Genomic DNA, 24,818 nt, shown 5'->3' with positions numbered 1-24,818 from the left:
CTTGCCCTGAATCTGCAATAAAGACTGCTAATTTATTTAGACATTCAAAATCTCCAACCGAGTAGAAACAGCTTATTTTAAATGGAACTTTCAGCATGCTCTGATACAGCCATCTTTTTATTAGTTCACATTACACACAGAGATCTTCAGAATGACTCATATAGCATTTAACTTCTACTCCTTTTTAACAAAACAAATTGTTATATAAACAGATTTAATTGAATATAGCTATTCGACATTCATTTCTCATATATTTTTCAATTTAATATTATAACCTGACATGAATTTATAATAATTACCCAATTACCAGTGTTTATTACAATTCTCCCAAACTGTTCTTATTTTTTTTAAAAATCAGTTTTAATTGTAGATGTATTTATATCTACACTCCAAGTTAGATCTGCAACAAGAAATTAGCTTTGCATTGTGTGTGCAGTCTACTTGTATCAGATCACATTCAAAAGTGATATCTAACTGCTAGGAGACCCCAAAGAAGTAGTACTGACACAATTTGTGCTTTAAGGTGATACAATTTAGGGTAAGACTTGTGGAATAAGCTTGCCAAAAACATCTTAATTTCTACTTTCTTTTTATGAACACATTTTAATAGAGGAGGAGTACAAAGAAATCATTGAATACTTTGTAAATTTTCCTGTTTCTGAAAACAACTTCATAATTACACTGCGATAAGATTGAATTTATTCTCAATCACTTAGCTTACAAGCACTATTGTTTTAAATTTACAGAGTTTATTGGAGGTTCTGATCTTCCTATTGCATAAAATACTGGGTTTCAGTTTCATGAGTGCAAACCCCTTTTCTTATGTTGACGATAATTCATATCTTTGGTTCCTGAACTGCACTCATCTTAAAGTAATAGAACTCATTTTATTTCACAGAAACAAATTTATCAGGTGCTTCTTCACAAACTTGAAAGAATCTACAAACAAGTTAAAAAAAAAAACCCTTTAATTCTGTGTGTTACTAAAACTTTCATCCAGTCAATGTCCTGTATTCTGAACTATCCAGGAGTCGGACAGACATGGAGGTAGAGTGTCTTCAAGCCTCATGTAGTCCGCAAAAGCTTGGTGGGATAAATTTCCTTTTGCTACAAAATGCCCTGTATACATATGATAAACCAACCAATGGGCAATCAAATATCTTCTCAAACACATACATCTTTTAAAAGTCTTGCAGACAAAACTACCTAAAAGAAAAAAAAGATACAGATTGTACGGAATCTTTTACTATGTGGTAGCTGAAGAGGAGACATAGAGGGGGGAAAAAAGCATATTGTAACTTGACTACTTTTCTTTATAATGATCTCTCATTTTATATGTATCATTAATGTATAGTCCCCAGGCAACAGCAGGCAGAAAACAGAGCCACAACATTACTTGGATTATTAATACAGTGCCAGTTTTGCCGGTTTATCAAGTATGTTACATAAGAAATGGGCACATACATGCTTAGAAATATATTTAATGGAATTCCTGTACAAAAGATTATTTTTTTAAAATATACACCTGAATACATACAACAAAGGGAGTAAGATCTGTGCACTGCATTCTTTTGCTCTTTGTTTATAAAATCAAAATATTAGCAGCTTGAATGCTAGCACAGCATCTTCACTTAAGGGTCTAGTCCAGACTGACACACCCAATACTCATAAAAATATTTCTCTTGGAACCTTTTAAGCGAACAGCAAATTCCAGTCAATCTGAACTAAGTACTTAGTATGAGCTGCAGTACAACAGCAAAGGCTGAATTATACCAATAAATAACTGAAAGCTGAGACTATTTACCTTTAATACCAATTGTAGTTGTCTGCAAGCATCACACATATGTTGCCTTTGCTCAAACCACTAATATAACATTACATGTTCATCAGTCTAATCTTTTATCACAGGAAAGCTTTAGTAGGCAAGATCAATTGCTGATGTCAATGAAAGAAGACACTTTAGTGTCATTGGCAGATACCTCAAAGACCTCCACTGTAACCACTGAAACTAGTTACGTGTGAACAATTTTATTATTTTGTTTTCTTTTTCTCCTTTTCTCCTCTCTACATAAATTAATTGTGATGATACTTTTTAGTGATACCATTTGTATCCTCTGGTCATGGTTACTGATCAGGTAAAGTGCAAGACGACCCTGGTACAAGACAAGGCAAACTACAGCGTTCAGAAAGCTGTCTGTAGAAAAAAAAAAAAAATATCAGCATGTGGTGGCACTGACAAGCATATTTTACAGAGCTGTACCAAGTATGACCAAGTATGTTCTTTTACTAATACAAAGCCAAGATGTTATAAAGAAAGTTAGCAAGCCTACAGGTCCCATATACAAATACAACAGCATAATTTGAACTAACAAAATCTCATCTTTTCTACAAATTATGACCAGTAATATACTTGTGTTTCTATCTTTCTCATAGGTCTAGTCTGCTTTCAAGTCACAGAAATGAGGATGGAAGTTCCCCATTTCCTAAAGGGATTGTGAATAGCGGTCGCTAATATTTTCTGCCTGTAATTAACAAAGTAAGGAAATCTTGCTGATATTTAGCAACTTTGTTCTTATTAAACACTCACATCACTTGTTATATGTATAAAGTTTACCATATTCTGCTCCTTGCAGGATAAGCTGTGTATTATTTTGAAGCAAAGTGCCTAATTGAGGTACACGTGTTTCCCATGCGTTGTAAGTTTAAAAAAAAGATAAAAATCAAATGCAAGTACTTTCAGTTGCACAGTTGAAAATAAGACCATAAACTCCAGTTAAACAAAACACGTACATGAAAGATTTACATGCAAATCAGAGTATCACCCTGAGTCATGACCATATTCTTGTGCTCTCTGACTTGAGTAACAGGTTCTCCCTCCTGTGAGACTTCCATTGCTTCAATTTTACTACTGCTGTGCCAACCATAAGTAATCCTCTTTCGTTGCAACACTAGTTACCACTTTGTTAACATCAAGTTTCTATGAGAGCTACCAAAATAATTTTACTTATCAGTACACCATTATTGTTTATATTTGTATTCTGTATTTAATTTTTGCTTTTTTAACTATTGCTTTCTGTAATGGACCCAAATATTCATTAGAGGTACAGGTCCTTTATGAACCATGAATCTATATTTACTATACCTTCTTTTTTCACCTTTGTTCTATGCATTTGTATTAAACAATGGGACAGCAGTATTCATTGCAAAGCTTTTATGCTACTGTCACTGGATGTAGCTGTTACTGAAATACCATCATACAATTTTTTCTTATATACAGTACAGTCTCACTGTGGAAGGCTGAAATACACAGTTGTTCTTTTCCTGTTGCTGATCCTCTAGCTAACCCTTGGTTTCAGCTATATTTCACTCTAATTATAACCCTATCATCAACAGTTCCTAACTGATCATAGAATTCATGTCAGAAATAAAGAGGGTGGGAGAAAAGGTGGCATTTTCCCCTTGTCTTCCTTTTACTATAATTTAAAATGTTAATTTTTTAACACAAAGCTTAAACTTACAAGCCTTCTTCATGAATGAATGTCTTGTCTGATGTTAAAACTAATGTATATCATGTCAAAAACGAAGGCAAAACAGGATTTCTGTCATCTTTCATTAACTGTGACAACAGCAGGAGCTTCACAGGAGTCCTAATAGTTACCAAATTGCTGCACAAAATTTAAAACATCTCATAGACAAAAGTGGTACAGTATCAATATTTTACTGTGCCAGAGTATGGTAGTTCCATTTCATTTCTTGTTAATGTAAACAGGTCTGCAAAGACAGACTTTTGCCTGGAAGGAAGATACAGTCTCATCCCAAGTAACAGGACAGCTTCAAGTGAAATGCATAACTATTGCTGTTATCGTTCAGAATGTTACTCTTCAGAATATTTACTCTTCAGAAAATTTATTCTTCAAGAATACATGGACACCCAAATCCGATTTTAAACCAGACAAGACAACCTACTCCAGATGTGAGCGGGCAAGAATGTTTTGTTTTATTAAGATACTCTGAACTTTATTTTAGGTTTAATTTCCCCCCCCCCCTTTCTTCAAGGGCTTAATTAAGTATCTATGAGAAGAGACTTAACACTGGAAATCATTAAGATATTTTCCTTAGACAGTTCTAGAAGAAAAATGTTAATCAACAGCAAAAAAACATATTTGCTAAGTATTTTTGGGTAACTGACAAAAACCCAGTAACTTCTACCTCATTTTACTTGCAAAGATGGCAGATTCAGTGATCCTCTGTAAATCCACCTGAATTTTCCTTACTCTAGTGTAAGATAAATTTTTAGACCAAACCAAACTAGGTATTTATTTACAAATGCTGTTTCAACTTCTCTGCTTCTGGCTGGAGTTTGAAGTGCTACATAGCCAGGAGAATAAAACCATAATTAGCAGACATCACTGAGAGCTGTTCCCTAACACAAAAATGCAACTTGCTTCCTGTAATTCCCACCCACTTCCAAGAATCCATCTCCTACGTTCTTTATCAGACTCGATAGAGCCCAGAGCAGGCTTCAAAGAGAAACATAATCGATTCTTCATCAGGGCTTGGCAGAGTGTTTTGTGATGCAGAAAACAGAAGATTGAAGCATCCATGTCCAGATATAATAAGTCCAACTCAGGCATGTAACCACCAAAATATGTCATCACTGCACAGATGTGCCAAAATGTGTGTAAAAATGGATGGTTGTATCAACCTTAGTACCTGTAAAATACTGCCAAAATGAGAGTCAGGAGAAGACAGAGCAGCAAACATAACAAAAGGAGCTCAGCTGAGAATAGCCAGAAGGAAACTGCAGGGATGACCATCCTCAGTTTTCCTTCAGCTCGGAGCTGAAGCGTGACCAGATGATGGATGGAGAAAGAACACCACTGCTTTACTGAGCAGTTGTTCCCAATGTTTCCAATGTTCTAAGGTTTTCATGATCATGGCATGCAAATCTGTCACAGTATTAATCATAGCGAATGTAAACAAATAAAAATTATTTACTAAACCCTGTAGAATATACTACAGTTAAAATTCAGCATTTTGCCTATACAGGTGGGAACTAAAATCCTGCATGAAAATCAAGCAAAACTACAGGAACCATTAAAAGTACTGACTGATAAAGGCATTGCCCTAACTTATCCTAAATTTAGGAAAACTTTTACTTTATCTCCCCTCTTTAACAGAATAATGAAAACACTTTGGATATGGATACAAGGTTAACTATATCCCAATACAAAAAGTTCTAAATGCAAGCTTTTAAAAAGGAGCTCTAGATTATCGAGATAGCTATATAAAAATGGTATAAAGATGATAAGGAAAGGAAGAGTGCACAGGAAGGTGATAAAATTTACATATGGCACAGAAGTTTGGGCAATGACAGAGAAAACAGTCTGTACAAAAGCAGATCAGTAAAATTTAGGTATGAAGGGATACATGGTACTAGGAGTACGGGCAGATAGATCACTGAGCAGTTTGATTCAGAAAAATCCTAAATGTCATCATCTGAAAATTGTGGCAGACATACCATCTCCTGTTGCAATCCTGTCACAGCTCACAAATTAAGCAGCCTTGATCTGGGTAAGTAATTTGCTTCACGTCACTTTTGCAAGTAGCAGTACTGGCGATTTTAGAGGTGGGTGGCAATTTTCTTTTTAAGTCAGTACTGAATCAATACCCTGGTGCACTTCTGGAGGATTTGTTTTGTAATTATTATTTTTAAAGATATTATAAATGCCAGTTGAGCCAAATTCCCAATAGGAAATTATGTCCTACCTATCTTAATTCTTCCTCCTGGGAAGCTGGAGAGGGAGGGGCAGAATGGGTTTCTTTTTTTTTTTTGGTGTTTAAGCAATTGTGCTTCTGCGTTCAGTGAAGCAGACTCAGATATCAAAGCACTTCTGTTACTGGTGACGTGACCCTCCTATTTAATGTACTATAGAGATGATTTGAAAGTCAGGGCTGTGAGCCACAGGAGGCCATTAGTAACAAAGCATCTGTCTCATACTTTTAAGGAGGACTGACCTTTCCTGCTAGCTGTAGCCTAGTCTGGGTTGCTCTTTGGAGACTTCTTTTCTAAAATAATAACCTGAAAAGCTTAATATTCTGTGTCCTATAAAACTCTTTCACACAATTCTTACCAAAGTTGTGGAAAGCATTAAGTCTAATAGGATAGCAAAAGTACTGCAAAATTACCTGGATGAGTTGGAAAAATAAATATGTAACTAGGAATACAAGTGCTCAGAAATGGTGTTTTTCACCCAGCTGAGGAAATGTATACTGCAGAAAACCCCGAAAAGAATAAGTCTATAACTGTACATAAAAAAATCAAACTGCAATTTATTAATGCACTATCAGAAATTAATAGCACAAGCTGAATTTGCTAGTATCAGCAATATAAATATATATACATATATAGAAAAGAACAACGGAAACATTGAATTCAAACTGAAAAGAAAGGGTTGAGGAAGGTGCTACGTAGTGAAAAAAGATGCTTATGAAAATTCTGAAAGCAGCTTATAACATTACTGATCAAATAGATTTCTGCTAATTTTAAAATTCAGGGAAGATGGCTAAGAGAGAAAAGAAAGATAGATGTGATAGAAGTCCTGGTGTCTCTGAAAAAAAGGAGTACAAGTTACTAGGAAATTCCTAGATTCCTCCAAAAAAAAAAAAGTGTCACTGATGTATTCTGGAGTCCCCAATGAAACTAGACAAAATCAGCTTTAGTGTCTAGGAAAATATGTCTGTGAAAAACAAGGCTAACAATGTTTTGAACACCTCTGGTATTCATGTATTTCCTGCTCATACAGAAGACCCTCCTAAATAGCTAGGAGTAAAAAACTATATTCTCGGCTGCTCTTCTAAAGATGTGTTCAGTGTACTGTGTTAAGAAATTGGTTTGGAAGAACCAATCAATTCGGAAATCCACAATGTCCCTTTTATTTTATTAACAGTTTCTGTCTGTAGGTGTCAGAACCATATAGTGCTGCCTTCCAGGTAGTTTAACATGGCTTGCCTGGGGTTATTTTCAAGGATTCCTTCATGGCAACTGGGAATGGATGTACATGTTATATTAACACCTTTCACTGTCACAAGGCCTTTCCTTTTTAACTTCTGGAAAACAAACAGGAAAATATTAAGAGACTAGTTATTTTGGATATGATTAGCAGAAACAGCTCTAGAATGCAGAATTATGAGTAGCGCAAGACAAGGGACTCAGCTGTACAAGAAGCAATTACTTTGCCAGACTCTGATAGGAAAAGGACCAGCTCATGATCCCAGCTACGCTGTTGAAAGCATGACAGCAGATTATGGTCCACAGAACATGATTCTGTTCACCTCTGAAATCAACACTTCCACTTCTAATGAAGATAAAATGAAACAGACCAATCTAGCACAAAAGAACAGAAAGACCACGATGATACTAATGCTTCTTCATCAAGACTGAATCAACAGCTGGCTCAAATTTAAAATAGTCCTCACCATAAAAAGATGTATATAATAAGTTGTATCATAAAGTCCTACTGTATTATATCTTTAATTAAGCTAGAGTTATAGAACTTGCATGTCCAGATTATTTTAATGGGGATCAATATTTGTGAATGAAACCTCATCACAATCTTTTTCACTATACTTCATTAACAGATCAACGCTGGTACCTCGTTTAAATGTGTCTTTACAGTGTCGTGAAAACAAGATGTACAGTCTAAAGCAGCATTCATCATGTCATTACTAAAATAAATATTAAAATAACTTCAATATTCAAAACAAATACATGTAAAATTCTGCAAGTCTTACATGTATCCAAAGTTTCCCTCCTATGTGATATATCCCACTGCTAAAGAATTAATTAGGACACAAAATTAGATTCCATGAAAGGGAAGAGAAAAATGAAGGATGGAAGAGAACTGAATGAGATGATTGCACTGGTGGTCAAGACTTTTGTCATATCTGTAAGTAAATAAAATATTAGAGATTTAATAAAGCTGATTGGCATCCTTAACAACAACTATATTAATTTTACTTTTAAGATGAAATAAAGAAAAAAAAATATATTTGACCTATTAAATAGAAGATTCTACTTATCCTTACATCCTACTTAAAGGCTGTGTAACAGATAAAGGGTAATTAAATACAGATAAAAATAGAACTGTGCTGCCTTTGAAGAGTCACTGTTAATAAAATCCAACCACTTCATTAAAATAAATCAGTAGAAAAAGAATGAAAGAGATGTAACAGATGGGTTTAAGGGGTGTCATAAGCACAATGTACAAGGAAAACCTGCAACTATGCTGTTAAATTTAACTTCAGATATGCCAGTTGTAACACAGACAGAATAGTGCTCAGCCACACAGAAGACGTGACACTAATTGCTGCATTGCAACTTTACTATTATTTACCAAGGAAAGTTCAAAACAAGCTGGTCAGGAACCAGTTTTTCTATTGAACAAGATTGGTAGCTCTTCCCTCTGGTATTATGACTGGTTTGATTTGTTCACTGTTGGACTATGAGTTACTGTCTTCCAAAAACGAAGAGGTTAGGAGCACCATCTCTGAAGGGAAGGAGAACCTTGTGCTCCCTTCACATCACAGGACCCCTACACCTCCCCTCACACAGGGGCAAGAGGGTCAAGCAAAGACTCTGCAGCATCAGCGGAGCAACGGCAAAGCATTAGGGAGGATGAAACCCTCCTGAGGAATGGAGCAAGACTGTGCAGAGCTTGCTGCAGCAATTCAGAAAGTCACTGGGTTGACAGAAGCCAGACCTGGAAGCAGACATTCCCTCTTTTAGGACACTGGAGAAAGAAGAAATCCTGTTTATTAGAAGCTTGAATTTCTATTCTGTTTTGCCTATTAATCCTCACTTTCTTTAAATTCAAGTCCCCTAGTTTATAACCTAATAAAGCTTTTTCAGATTTTTTTTTTTACTTTTAAGAACAGTTGCCTTCAGGAAAACAAACAAACAAAAAAAGATTGAGGCATATTTTTCTGTCATTTCTGGCTCATGTGGGATTCTGTCATAAATACAAACACACACAGAAAATTCTTGGCAGACAGGGCATTTACATTTATGACCAATACCTTCAAGTCATGCCTGTGACATACTAAGAACCCTTTAACCATGTGTAAGGAGAAGTTTGTATGGAGGTCCAAACTATTCCATAGGAGAGAACATGAAATGGAATAATTTGTGAGGTTTTCCTGAAAAATTTCTCAAGTATAAAAAACGGGAGAAAGGATAAGTTGGAAGGACAATAGAAATGCCAGGAGTCCTTTCTAGGAATTGTGTTTAGCATTTTGGACAATCTGAAAACATTTGTGTCATCAATTGCTGAGCAGAACTCTCCAGAACGGAAGGGAGCATGTTCTTTCAAAGGGCATTAGCTTTTTGTGGCATCTTCTGGAGGGGGCAGGGAGAGAAGGAAGGAGGATGGAGGGGAATATAGCAATAAGAGAATGCAGACTGTTAAATGACAGCAAAAAAAGTGAAAGTTGTAATCTGTAAATTAATTTTAACAAGATGAACAAATAAGTTATGAAAGATAGTCTATACATAACTCCAAAAGCCCCAAATGGAAATACTACATGCTTCCCCTGAAGGCAACCTCAAGAAAGATATTATGAGCTTTTATCAAAAAGTAAAAGTTGAACTTTAAAAAGTTACTAATTTAAGTACATTAGCAGTTGTTAAACTTTACATGTGGACAAGTCATCTAAGTAGATCTCGTACTACTGTAAGAACAATGAGTAGACATCTTGTAAAAAAGAGCAATTGCTGACAGGTTTAAGGAAGAAGCTGAAGGTAAAACTGGAGTAAATGGTCAGAAAAAGATAAAGTAAAATGAGATTCAAAAGCTGTTAAAAACGAATGAACTAACATGGAAAAAAAGAGGAAAAAATGTGCTATTTTAAATTTTTCCATAACAGAATTATTTTCTGTAATGAATAATGAGTTAGAAAAACATATTCAAAGAGGGAAGTGGAAAGACAGATAAGAAATCTAAGATGCAAGATAACAGCAGGGAAAAAAAAGCTTTTGTAGATGTGTACTAAGCTATCAGCAAAATGTCCCGTAATGTTAATTCTGTAGTGAGCCACAGCAAAATTATATTATAATTTAAGTAAAATTTGCAGAGGCATGCAATTTTTCATAGTTTCATTCAGATGGATGCTGATTATCCCTGACTCCCGTCAGTTTCAATAAGAAAAGATCAGTAGCAGGATGTATTACTTCCACAAATAGTAATCATAAGTATCCTACAAAGAGCCGCGGAGTACTAAGGACTTCTAAAATTAACTGGATATTATTAGTAACATTATTAATATCTGACCAAACACTTGATAGCATTCTTTAAGTTATTTTATTATTTTTTAAATGCACTAAATAAAATTTTCGTTATCATCCTTTGAAAGTCAAACAATATGCCTTAATATTTCTTTAATATGTCTTAAGAGTATATAACACTTTTCATTATTTAAGACCAGCACTTATCCACTCCATACTTGAGAGCCTTAGACATTATCCCCTGTATACTTTCAGTAGAGGAGTAGACTATTTTTCAACAAAACACAAATTTAACAGTCACAATTTGAGTTTAGACTTGGACTCTTCTGCTGCTGCTTCTTGCATTTTTCCATTGGACAGCACACTAGGAGATTATATTGTTCTGAGTTTGTCCTTCCCTGAAGCAAATAGCTTGACTCATGTGAGAACTGCATACTGTAAAACTTAACGTCTATGTATGAGGCAAGCACTTGCTATGATATACGAAATCACAGTGTCACTACTGCTTAGTCTAAATGGTTTCCTGCATATGTGTTGAGTTCTGGTTATGACTCTCACTTATTTTGCTGGAAAAAAAAAAATTATTTATCTTCCCAGGTGAGTGCTTGTCATGTTTTTTCAGAAAGTGCATTACTATTTACACAACATTATTAGTCTTGAGATGCACGGATGTGGTTCTTGTATAACTGAGTAAATTAATAACTCCCAGAGTTAGGCAAACATAATTGTAGTTTATAATATATCCATAGTAAAGCCTAGAATACTTTGCCTCTCAGAACATCTTAAAATATACAATGACTTAGGTCTTTTGAATGTTTAAAATTACCTGAATAAGTACAACACATTCTGTGGTGATTACATTGCAAAATAAAATGGGCACACTATGTTTCACTGTGCATTTGCTCCTTTGAAGTTAATATTTACTTAAGTACAAAATCATTTTCCATAGTGAATTATAAGATACTGCTCTTTTTTACCCAATTATTTTTTCTTTTTCCCAAGGTTTTATCTTTATTACATTGCCTGAATGGATACTATATTATGGCTATATAACAGCCTTTAAGCAAAGGTGAAATTGTAAGAACCAAACCGGGAATATATGATGAACAAGGTTCAGAAAGGTATAGAATGACCAGAGAAATATGGAAGAAAAAAACCGAATAAACCAAAAGAAGATCTAGAAATAAGTACAGGGAGATCAAATCAGTGCAAACAGTGAAACACGTAAAATAAATTTTGAAGAAATAAGACTGGGGACCAATTTAACTCGACGTCTTTATGCCTGATCCTTTTTTTTTTCTTTTCTGTTTAATCCAGACTTCACTAACTCTTTCTTCTAGGCTTTGTTAGTTTAGCTACAAAGACAGATTAGATTAATATCACATATATGTATATATTTGAGTGCTATTAATTTTAGTGCCTCACTCGATGGATATTGGATCTGTCATTCTCTTTCTGTATTTGAATCTTAATTAAACTGTTACTATTGAAGAACTAAGCTGTAACATAATTTTGGCTTATAAAAATTTCCAACCATTCCAGTTTGTTTATGTTTTTCTTAAGCTAACAAATAAAAGATGAATACATTCATCTTCAGAATTATGCATTCCTGTCACTAGAAGCTTCTTCTGTCATTACAGTTCTTACTGTACTTGTGCACAAAATGCACTCCCAGACATCCCCTTGGCACTCAGGTCACTTTTCACAGACCCTTCTTACATTTGTGGGTGGTCAATCCAGTACACTGTCACACATTCTCCCTCTCCTATTAAATATAAACAAACCTGGGCAATTCTAGCAATTCCACCTCTGCATATTACATCACCACTGCAATCTGACTTCAAATCGGGTATCCCATGAGCCTTCAAAAGTTCTATACTTGACTTTTTTCCAGCTGTATCAATACTTCAGAAGTGTGCTGGCTTGGCCCTGGCTAACAGCCAAACTCCCACCCAGCTGCTCACTCACTCATTTCCCTTCCACCCCCCACAGTAAGATGGGGAGAAAATAAAGAGGAACATGAATGAGAAAACTCATGGGTTGAGATAAAGACAGGGAGAATGCTTACTCATTACCATGGTGGGCAAAACAGACTTGACCTTGGGAAATTTAGCTTAAATTATTGTCAACTAAAATAAACAAGTAATTACTAACTTCGGTGGTGGGAAACAAAAGGGCAAACGTTATTAAAACAGCTTTCCTCCCTGCTTTCCCCAGGCTCGACTTCACTTCTTCACCCCCAACTCCTTTACCCTCCACCCGAGTGGCACAGAATGCTGGAGAGGTACGGTCAGTACACAGCAGTTTCTCTTTGCATCTCCTTTCTCCTAACCCTTTCCACCTGCTCCAGCCAGGACTCTCCATGGGCTGAAGTCCTGCAAGATAAACCTGCTCCAGTCTGGTCTACCATGCAGCACCTCCTGCTTCTCCAGCCTTGGACTTTCCTCTGCTGTTTCTCGCTCTTTTTGATCTCTGCTCCTCTCTCTCTCTCTCTCTCTCCCTGGTGCTTTATGGCCTTTTTTGAGTGTTTTCCCTGAGGTGCTACGAGTGTGGCTGAGGGCACAGCTGTGCCCTGCGGTGGGTCCATTGGAACCAGCTGCCCCCAGCATGGGGCAGCCCCTGGCCTGTCCCCCCCCCAGCAGCCACCCCTGCAGCCGCCACTGCCCACACCCAGGCACCTGCACCAGCACTAGAAGTTTCTCTGATTTGCTTTTTGGGTTTTTTTTTTTTTTAAGGTTGGTCTGTTGGTTTTTTGTGGGGGTTTTTTTCCATACTCAAAATGTATGTATCAGGCTTTGGAAACACTTGCTCTTTTCCCAACTGCAAATACAGTCAACTGAATTTTCCGTTTGAAACTGAGCTATTATCTTCATTATTTCCATTCATCATTTCCCTTTTATTTCTGTGTCCAGATGCACATTCTTGTTTCTACAGCTCATGCCATGTATTATACTTAAAAGTGATTAGTAAGAACGCCAAATCATTATTTATGAGCATCATGAATATTTACAGAAAGCTAACAAACACTGCAGAAAGGAGCTTGTGAACATGGGCAAGACACTTTTGAATGTCAGTCACATGATTAATACAAAACTAACAAAAGCAACAATTATTTAACTGAGAACTTTTCAGAGGATGCTGGTTTTATCCTAAGCCTCTCAAGTGACTTAAAGCTACCATTGAAGCAAGATGAGCTGTGAAACTGGGCTTTGTTTTACAAAGCACCACTGTGAGGAAGCTCAGTTTACAAACAGAACTAATCTAAAAAGAGCCAATAGAACAAAAGTGATGTGAGACTACAGTTGCCACCTTGGAAATAAAAGCATTTGTAAGAAAATGAAATAAAACCTAGATATTTGATTATGGCAATATTCCACACACATAACAGTTCCACTGATTTCTGACTCACTTGAGTCACAGAGCAAGCGCAACTCCCATCGCAATGGTTTGTCCACATTTATAACTTTGCTAATATAAAATAGCCACAGCAAAGTAAGCACACCCATAAGGCAAAAAAGTATAGCTGAAAGTTTTAGAGTTTTGCTAGAAGGTGTAATTATGTTTCTCATTTTCTATTTTGCTCCATATTTTGAAGTCATGACAAGGGTAGCTGGCAAAAATTTGCCTTCCTAAAAAGATTTCTAAGCTATACTAATATTCACTGGTGTTTCTTTGAAAAGTACCATATATAGCACTGAAAATTTGGAGGAATGAGCAAAACAACCAATTTCGTAGTAAAATACTTATTTTGGAAAAAAACTTTTTTATCAAATTATTAGAAGATAAGGCTATTATTGTCATCTGCACATATTAAGTCACTATGCATTTCTTAAAATGTTTATTTCACTTTTTTTTTTTTAAGATGTTTGAAGACTGTGTAATCCTGTGAATGTATAATGTTGACTGCGTTTTGGGCTGAAGTTTTGACCTGATGAGCTTTTATTATCATATTTATTCTTTCAAATTATTGGTCTGTGAAACATGTTTTTTCTACATTTAACAGCAAGGCTCTGAATTCACAGCAAAATAAAACCAGACTGAGTTTGGCAGGCATATAAGTTCCGCCTCTTTTCTTTAAAATATCAGGAGTATGGAGCTGGTTACATATCACTTTTCTATTCTTTATGAAACGTTTTGATAATAAGATGTTAAATACAGCTTCCTCTTACTTACATTGATATCTTCCAAATCTAAGCTATTCAGAACAACATTGTTCCTCTTCCAGATGATGGGGGGTCTCAGAGTTCCCTGGATCGCACAACTTAAGACAGCACTTTGTCCCACTGTTGTGGCAGTGGTGCTTAGTTTTTGATCTTCAGGCAGACTCAGCTGAACCACCTCTGCAAAAGATACATTGTTTGTAAGATTAATTAGCAGGCAGTTTCTTAAGGTTAATTAGCATGCAGGTTTTGTACACTGGTAATTTAAGGATTTTAATTGGAATCAAAGTAAAAAGGACTTCTAACAACCACAGGAAGCTCGGAGTATTTCAAATAAAGGTCAGCATGACATTTCAATTAAATTGACTGACAAGTATCACCCTGGAAGAAGAGAAACATTTAACATGAAAATGAATTTCAGAGGTAAGACTGTAATAAACATGACAGTGTATCCAAAATCAGATGCTGAAAGCTATTTGACAGTGGGGGCCAACGTAGCAGAGCAGTCAGCACCTCCATCGGAACCAAGATGGCAGGAGTGCTATGAAAGTCATTCACGTGAGGTCATTTTCAGAAAAGAAAAACACAAATGGAGGTCAGAGTACAAAACATAGGACAGACTGAAATGGATAACAAAGGAAATTCTGCATTCAGAATATAAAATTAAGGTATAAGATTTATTTTCTAGTAAGCTGGTTTTTATGGGGCTTTTTCCTTGATATCAGTGAAAGCAAAGTTTCCAGATCAAAGTGACATCAGTAATTTCTCCCATTTCAGTCTCAGAAGAAAATGTATTAATCATAGTTCAAACACATTAGTTTATGTCATTTTTCAAAAAACAGAGTTAAACCAATTTCTATTACATTTCTTTGGTCAAGCATGGTTCCTTTTACAACTGCAGAAATTTAGAGCCAGAATAATAAATACTTGTGTACTTTAATAAGTCTCCCTAAATACAGAAAGCAGGGGAAAGAGAGGAGAAAAACCGAAACCCACCCCAGAGCACCCCATTGCATCAATTCCATACGGCTCTGTGTGCCAAGGAGCCTAAGCAACAACCAGGAAGGACTATAGCAGGGGGTAAGGACAGGGGACAACACTGTGCAACAGCTAAAGACAAACCTGACGTAAACGCAGTGTGTCACCTGAAATGTATCGTGAATTATCTCAAACTGCAGATATTTGCTGTCTATTATTTGCATTTACTGAGCAACACAGTTAGAAACTGCTAGTTTTGACAAGCTATTTCACAAGACTTGCCAAGCCACTTTTAACTTATTTAGAATTACCTAAATTATCCCAATGTAAAATATCTGTATAACAGTAAATTTAGAGGAGGCAGTTTCAAACGTGTCTCACGGGTTTTATTTTTGGGTTGGAATGTGGTTGTTTTGTTGTTTCTTTTTTCTTCAAGACAGACAAATTGCTACCCCTTTTAGAAGCAAACCCAACAAAAATATTATGCAAACACACGTGTTCTGCATGGAGATGCACGTGTATGAGAAAATTCAATCAATATGAGAAATTTGAGGAATAAAAAACTGCTTTTTCACATTCATAGTTATTGTTTGAATCATGAAGAAATTTCAACTTCAGTCTTGAGAAGTATCCAGCATTTCTAAAAACAACACCAGTGCAGCAAATGCAAACTCACTTAATATCCTGTGAGAATGAAGACAGTTTACAGCATAGTATGTGAAACATCTAAACAAAATGTGTGATTTCAATACAAAATAAATGTTGTAAAGTTAAAAAAAAAAAAGGTAAAGAAAATCCTAATGAAATTAAATTCAGTAGAACAAATATGCTGGTAAAGAGTATGAAGCCTTTAAAGGAAAAGTCTTTTTCTATTTAATTTAAGGAAACCTTTTGTCATAAAACGTCGGAACAAATCTACTTGAAGCAAAAAACAGTAAATAAAATTATTATTAGTAGAGAAGTACTCTCAACACCTTTCAACTTAACACTATCAGAGTATATCCTCCCTTATTTTTGATTGCTTCTGGTATTTCATATAGCAAGAAAAACAATGTGTGACTTCAATAACTATCTTTGTACCGTAACACAAACTAAAATCAAAGTAACTGAACAAATTTCCACAAGAAAAACATAAATTATAAGAACATCCATGTTCATTTCAATCCAAGGGAAAAAATTCTCCCTTTTCAGGTTAAGTAAAAGTTCATCATTATTCAAGTTTTGAAATAATCCTTTAAAAATGTAGACCTATGAGATGTGAGTCCAGACCTTGAAACCTTCTCTGCTAATCTATGTACTAAATAGCTCTACTATTAATGAGCAGCCACTTCACTGCTATGCCCCACAACTCTTTCGGACACTTACATAAAAAACAGTGTGATACACATTAATTTGATGACACTGTATACTCTTCACTCTTGTGTAACTGCTTATAGGTTAGAGGCTGAATAGCTGAATTGTCTTTTCACTTGTGGCATGCCTAATTAAACATAACCTATTCAAATTCTGCATTTGTAAGGATTTTTGTCATATTAGACAAAACAGCTATACAGGAATTGAAGATCATCCAAATAGCAATTTTTCCACTCAGCTGCTAAAGCATGAAAAATCTCTAGGTATTTTCTCTTTCATTTTTTAAATAAATTACAAAAAAGCACCATCTATCTATTCTCTTTTAATTACCAAATTACTTTCATATGAGACACACTAATACTTCCATTATAGCAAAGCAGCAATCTATAAGCAAGCTAATATCCTTTATAGTCTTTTTTTAGCCTCATTAAAAAAAAAAATCAATACCTTATAATTAACACTTTTTTTCTTCCCACTCCCCCCCCAGAACACAAGCATCATAAAGCCATCTCAATATCTTCAGGGAAGAAAGTTTTGTTGTTCTATAATTAAACTAAATGGTTCAGTTTTGTGTGATTCAAAATATTAACTTTATATTTACACAAAAAATATCCCTGATTATTTTCTTTTTCCAGAAGAAATATTCTTTGACTCAAAATTGAAGTGATACTGCCCCACCAGACACTGAGATTGTAGGAAAAGGAGATTGACTTATTTTTTTCTAACTAGATTCATTACCCAACACAATTTGTTACACTACGGAAATGCACGCATTAAGTTGGATATTGTTCTATTTACTGTAGTTTTTAAAGCATTTCAGCTCCTATGTTGGAGGAGATGGCTCCTCAGGGACAGTGTCCTGCAGACCCTGAGACACACCTGCACGGCTACTGCACCATCCAAAACTTCTGGTAGAAAACTGATCGTACATTTTCCTTCTTTAGTGAATTCACTATGTAAAGGTCTCAAAAGATAGAAAAATATTCTGATATGCCATTTATGAAGGGGTAATTATCTGTGTTTTCCAAAGTCACTATTTAATTTAGGAAAGTCATGAGTAAAGATCATGAAATCAGCTTGTGCTATAGGGACCTCTGAAAAATGTTACCCCTCCCATGATAAACTGATAGCCAATTTAAATTCTACAAGACTTCAAAATCTTGATAAAATTAAGTCCAGTATTACTATGGATGCCTGTATACAGAAGGCCAGTAACTATCACATACATGTTTGTAATTTAGAATTAGAATGAAAATTATAATTTAATTAGAATTTTAATTAAAATTCCCTTTCAACTAGAAAAGGGAGTATCTATCAATTTTAAAACTTAAAATTTGCTACCTTAGCAAAGATTCTGAAATCAAAATAGAGAGAAGCATTATTGTATTATTTTGTTGACACTAACTGTTCCTCTGATTTTAGTATTCTTTTAAACTGCCTTATTTGTAACAGTAACGATAGCTTTACCATACATAATAAAAATAATAATGTAAGATGGTAACACTGTTTTTGCCAGAGCAATTCCCTAAGAATTATTCAAATAGCTCTCAGTCTTCAATACAGTATTTTTATATTCCATTTACAACTTCTACCACATGCCTACACTGTAATAAAACAGCTGAAGGCAAAATTTCATAAAACCATGAAACAGTTGTCCTAGCTGGAGCTAGTCAATTCACTGATGTCACACATTTCTTAAAAGTTATGGAAAACCCCTCACTTTAATAAACACACTAGAATCACTGCTTTCCCTCAAAATACTGAACAAAATTTAAGTAAAAATCTTCACGGATTACACAATTAGGTACATTTTAAATTATTATTTCATAGGAGCAATATTATATATGTTATCTTGTAACTTTTTGTATTTTCTAAAGGTAAAGCTATTGTGTTTATGTCCTCCTTACTGGGTAGTCTCACGAGCCCCCTGGCCAGGAGCCCTGGGGCTGCAGAGCAGTGCCTGGAGCAGGACTCGCTGGCGGGGACCCCCCCCACCCCACCCCGTTTGTGAGTCACCTGCAGCCAGGGCGCAACAGGCAAACACTGGCATGCGCGGGCAGCCTGGGCATGCAAAGCCTTCGCAGGCGCACAGGGCAAGCACTGAGCTCAGGCTCCACGACACTCCTTTGGAACTAGGAAAGAGACGCCCAGGAACTAAAAGATGCATTTACCATTGCTTTTCTCCCTGAAAGAAAGAAACCAGGTTCTGAGAGCAAACGCTTTTTTACCAGAGGCTGAAGCTATGGCACTGGGAGATATCACCTACTAGGATGACTCTGATTTCTCTCCATCATCCTGGTGAGAACAATAATTCTTTGAGGTTTAGTTTCACACATTTTTTTCATTTAATTTTAAATGAAAAAGCAGAGTAAAGGTTCAGAAAAATTGAAAGTGAAGTGAATTCATCTTACTAATACCAACAGCAAGAAAAAAAAAGGATATTGTTCATTACAGAACAGTAAATATTATGTATAAGTAGCCAGTAGGTTTTCCCTTTTTATGGCTTGCCATTATTAGAAGCATGAATGCTCTACCATGGCACACCATATTAATGAGTTTGTAACTCCTGCAGATGCAATATCAGTCTGATATGTATCCCTGGTTCTTGACTCCAAAAAGTCCCTGGCTATGTTCTTACAGATATTCAGATAAAGGGGAGAAAGGCAAACAAAAAAGTGAAAGAAACCCATTTAAATAAAAGCTAAGGTTATAGTTAGGACACGTGGACAACAGAATAGGATACAGACAGCTGTGTAAAAATACCTGGTTGGAAGTAACATGAAAGGAGGTCATTTAAAAAAAGAATATAAAAGTAGTGAAACCAGAGTAAGTGCCAACGACTGGGAAGACATTTTAAAACATTAACACTGACCAGGGGAAAAAGAACTCTTGCTGAAGGGCATCAGAAATACCCAAGATTAAATAAAACCTCATGGTTTAAATATAAGACACTGGTGCATTGGTTGAGGAATGTGTGTTAGATGGTTGAAAGGGTCTGACAAATCTTCTGGCTGCTACAGACACTCTGCAAACTCCCCCATCCTTCATTCTGCTTTATGGTACCAAGTCAAGTTCTTCTGGTTCCTCCCATCAAGTTTTTGATTACTGAAGTTATCACTGTATTTGATCCAGCTTGAATTTATCCTTCTTGCAAACATGAAATAAAACTGTACACAGTATTTTGAATGAAAATAGTGCCATGTGTCAACTTAGCCGTATCTTTTCCTGAATGACTTCAGTCAATACATCTGCAGAATGCAATTGCCATTTTCATATTGATCTCATCTGGTTCCTCACAGTCACCCTGTGATTGACAGGTCTGCAAAATTTCCTTCTGTTCTGCTCTTTCCAGTAGATTAGTTCTCATCTTGAAGTATAATTTCTTACTGTTAACCAAGTATAAAATCTTGCACTTTGTAACACTACTTTTCATTTCACTTTTACTGTGCCAGGCTCCCAGGCTGTCCAGTTCCTCTATTACAGTAATCCAACATTTCTCTGTATTGATGATGACTCCCAAATCTTGGTCCTTGAGAGAGTTACTCGTTTGTTGTTTTCGTTCGTTTTTTTGTCAGGGTATCAGTAAAAACATTAAATAAGTTTGCTTCCTAAAGTGGTGACCCAGGTGGTCACTGAAGAACTTCACAAACTCCTTCTCAAAGTGGTATTTTCCCATTTCGTCGAACCCGTATCACCTCCCTTTCAGCCAGCTCCTTATTCCTGATTTCTCTACCAACTCCCAGTGTTTTAGTTGACTGAACAGGTTCTCGTGTGGCTTCATACCAAATGCTTTACTGAAAACCATGAAAGTGTTTCATTTCTCATAGATTCTAGATAACTAAAGAAAAGCTATGTTATAGACCCAATTTTGTTTGTCCTTCAGTTAAAATTAGATCAAATAAAGTCAGTTTTTCAATTATGATTTTCTAAATGTTTTCTTATATAAATATCTTTCTGATATCTTTCTAAAATATCTTCAGAACTTACTGCAACCAAATGCAAATTAACATTACTTCTACTGAATCAGCAAAGAAATTGGACAATTATCTTCTGGGGTTTTGGCCATGCTTTGTTTTGCAATATGTCATACCATTGATATACATCACTACTACACACACCATTGTTACTTTTGGTTTTAAGCTTAAAGTATTTGTCCATCTCTATCACATGTCCCGGACAGGAATCTTTGGAAGATACAGACAATGCATTCCAAGTGCTTTCCCTAAATAGCTTACAACGTAAAATACATGAAGACCTACACAGTGTGTGTGTGTGTTCACTCATAACGCTTTTAGCTCCACAAGCAGCCCACCTTAGGAAAATGTTTAAAATTTATTGATGAATACAAGTGAAAGTAGCCAAGCATAAATAATTCTGAGGAAGATACTACAGTATTGCAAATGTTGATCAATTAGAAAAGAGTAAGTGCTTTAATTTTCTTAGTTTGCCCAATATTTAGTAATTAAACTCTGAAAGGCAGGGAAAAGGCGTTTTCAAAGCCGACACTTTGCAAAAATATCCCAGCAGCAATAGGGATAAATCAATAATGGAACTTTAAGCATTATTTTTTCAAAAGCCATATATAACTCGGGTTGTCATTCTTCATAGAAGTTAAGCCATTTCAGTATTCTTGTAAGCCCACAGATCAAAAGATATCACTGTATTTTTTAAACTTAGCAGGAGGGGTAGGGTAGTGCTAAGGAACAAAATACAGTGATAGCTTAGAGTGCTTTGACCAACCTTTCTGTTTCCTTAACCTTAATTACAATGGGCTGACATCCATAACATGGAACATTCTGATCATCTAAATTGAGCACGTTTATAAAAAGAGTTGTTATACCTGTATTTATTTAAGTTTTCTGAAGAAGTTAAAAGAATAAATAGTAAAAGTTGGGGTATTTCAGTTCTTTCCTACACATGAAAAAAATCTTACCTCCTACTACTTTGATGGTCCAAAACAGGCTGCAGGAGACTGTACACAATCATAACACTAATTTGTGATCTTAGAATACCGTAGCAGGCTACTAGGAGGAGAACCTAGGAGAAACCCTGAAGCACATTAAATTTCTTGAGGTTAAGTGGTTCCTTACTGTATGACTGGTAAATAAAAGCCACAATATCACCCTGAATAAAAGTTTTGAAAGCTAAATGTGAGAAAGTGTCGTATTGGAACATATAAGGAAGATCTTATGCAACTGTAGACAGTTTTGATTAATTCCATTAACAAATGTGCAACTTGAACCTTCTCACTTACATGAGTTTGTGTAGTTAATTCACAGCAGCCACAAAACACTCTTCCAAGACTAAACTCATGAACATTATGCAGACTTGTACCCACTATATAAAATGAACACCACATCAAGCCTGCATTTATTCTGTTTGCCTATTTCAAACCTAATTTAAAAGCAATCACCTTTTAAAATCAAGCAAAAAAAGCCTTTTTTCCTGTGGACTACAATAAACTCTGTACTAAATGGATAGCTTTACTTGGTGGCTTGAAGTAACTGAAATGCAGCGAGGTAACATGCCTTCTACTCTTGTGGGATTGATCCTACTTTCCTCAAAATGACATAACAAAAGCTTTTTCATCAGTGTCATTTTGCTGTTCTTTCACAGCAGTTTTAAAATCAGCACACATCATGATTAGCATGACTAATTTTGTCATTTTCTGCTGTATCTTCTGCTTCAAATATGTTGTAAACACATTATTCACATATCTAGTAGAATGTTTCAGTATGAGAAGTAACAGAACCTGGTTCATGAGTGGCTGTTCTCTAGGGTCTTACACCAGCAAATTAGTCTTTCTGTTTAACAGCACACACAAAAAAAACCCACAAAAACAACAAAACCACAACTTTTTCATGATTCCTTAATGTTTTAGCTACAAAACTTGGATTAAAATTCAGGAGGTCTTATTTCCAGCCTTATGGCCAGCATAGCAAAGGATTCTACTGTTATATTACAGTAATATGGTTGCTATTCAAAACCAAAAACTTTTAACAGACTTGCCATTATAATTAACATCTATTCATCTTTCCTGACAAGATACTTGAAAATAATTTTTTTGTTGACAATTATATTGTAACTGCTCATGTTTTTAAGAAGTCCTGTACAAACTAATTCCATAAAGAAAATTAACAGAAACCATAAAAAGCCCACAATCCTGTCTGCATGCATTTATACTGCTTGTCACTGAGATTTAATGAAGAGTGATTGATAGGTCATGATAAAGCCTTATTTTATGGAAGAACTGAAAGTGTTTCTGAAAGACAAATATGAATCAAATAACCTATGGTTTCTATTACCTCTTACAAATATGGATGCAATATTCTTTATTGATATACCTAGAAACATTAAGAATGCTTCAGGTTTTAAAAATAAGGATAAAATAGCGTATGTCAGCTGACATCTTGGTTTAGAGAATTTAGCATCAAATTATTTTCTTGTTGAAACAGCTTTCATCTTCTAGTTTTTTAAGGACTAAAAATGACCACAAAAGCAAAATTCTTAAAAAAAAAATAATCGCAAATCAGCTGAAGTTAATAAAAGGACCAAATGAAATATAGATGATTAAATCTTACAGAAGTTCATAGATGTATGCACTAATAAAGTGTTTACCATTAAAGAAAAGTCTATATTTTTTAATGGTTCTTTGAAGTAGTAACAAAAAATGTAGACTGTGAGGAGTAGCTCAGGGACTTTATGAGACTGAGAACCTGAACAATAAAATGGTAGATAAATTCAATGGGGGTGAAAGTATTATACAACAGCAAAAGCAATCCTTCAAATCTAGATCAATGGGCTGTAAGTTTGCTTGGCAGGAAAGAGACAGTGGAGTGATGATAAGTGGCTTTATCAACTGTTCTCTTCAGAAGAGAAAAAATTAAAATTAAAGATAAGGAATTCTTGGGAAAGGAACTAAAAGCAAACAAAACCCATAATTTTGCTCCATGGCTTGTCCACATGAATACCATACACAGCTCTGGGTACTCTGTAAAGTAGATAAAACTCAGAGAAAAAACAAGTATGATAAGGCTATAGAGCAGTTTAAATATGAAAAATGATCAAATAGGCTTAGATTTTTCTTTTACAGAACAGATGATGTAGAGAGCTTTGACAGCACTCTACAAAATCATGGCTATCGTGGAAAAGCTGGAAAAGATATTGGTGGCTTATTGCGTCTTCCAAGACTGGAACACCATCAAAATAAGCAAGTGGGAGGCCAGGTTCAAAACAAGGACAGTAGTTTTCATGCTTGAAGTGACATATCTGAAAAAACTCTGCTAATGGATATTCCAGAAACTTACACATGTAGGAAGAAACTTGTGAGAGTTTGAACAAAGTATAACGCTTCTTCAGATGTCAACTTCTGGCTGTGGTTGAGAGAAAGTATTGGACTAGCTGTACCTGGGACCAGTACAGGCATTTTTATAGTCTTAAGGCATGCTTCTTTATTTTAAATGGAATTCACCCAGAAAATGTGATCTCTAAGTTTTCTTTACAGTGTTTACATGCTCTAGTTTTAAATAAGTGAAACATCATTTGAAGTGTTTTAATGAAAAAAGTAATTTAACTGTAATTCAGTGGAATGAATAAACAGCTGACTCCTGAAAATTGTTTTACTCTGTAGTTAAATTGACCTTTCTGATATTTTTAATTGCTTTTAATAGGATTATCTCTGAATGGTGAAGAATCTTTTCTGCATTGCTTAAATATTACAAATGTTTGGTTTAACTGATTTTTTTTTTAAATGTCAATGATAGTAATCATTATGAAAATCAGCGATAATGACTTTTTTCTAATTGACAAACTGAAAAAACTAAAACAAAATTTAAAATCTCATTATACATGTTTTAAATTTCATTCTTACTTTAATTAAATGAATTGCACTTCCTACATCCATTGGATCAAACGCCTCCTCAAACCTCATGTTTCTCACAAACCTGCGCAGCTCAAAGCACTCAACAGGACTCAAGTTATAAATGAGTGCAACATGGACTATAATGATTCACTTAAGTCTTTATAAAAATCAATAAAACATATAC

General features: G+C 35.2%; 1 protein-coding gene across 4 annotated transcripts in view; it reads right to left on the bottom strand.

The window, feature by feature from the left end:
- Window positions 1–24,818, bottom strand: part of FSTL5 (follistatin like 5) — a 322,446-nt gene that overhangs the window by 89,949 nt on the left and 207,679 nt on the right. For all 4 annotated transcript variants that reach the window (XM_037377605.1, XM_037377621.1, XM_037377613.1 and 1 more), the window contains exon 7: window positions 14,456–14,622. In XM_037377605.1, the coding sequence (XP_037233502.1) occupies window positions 14,456–14,622 (167 nt within the window). The remainder of the gene's footprint in view (window positions 1–14,455; window positions 14,623–24,818) is intronic.

Source organism: Falco rusticolus, chromosome 1 (genome assembly GCF_015220075.1).
Source record: "Falco rusticolus isolate bFalRus1 chromosome 1, bFalRus1.pri, whole genome shotgun sequence".
Lineage (NCBI taxonomy): Eukaryota > Metazoa > Chordata > Aves > Falconiformes > Falconidae > Falco > Falco rusticolus.
The sequence above is the reverse complement of the archived record's forward strand: the minus strand, read 5'-3'. Positions and strand labels throughout refer to the sequence as shown.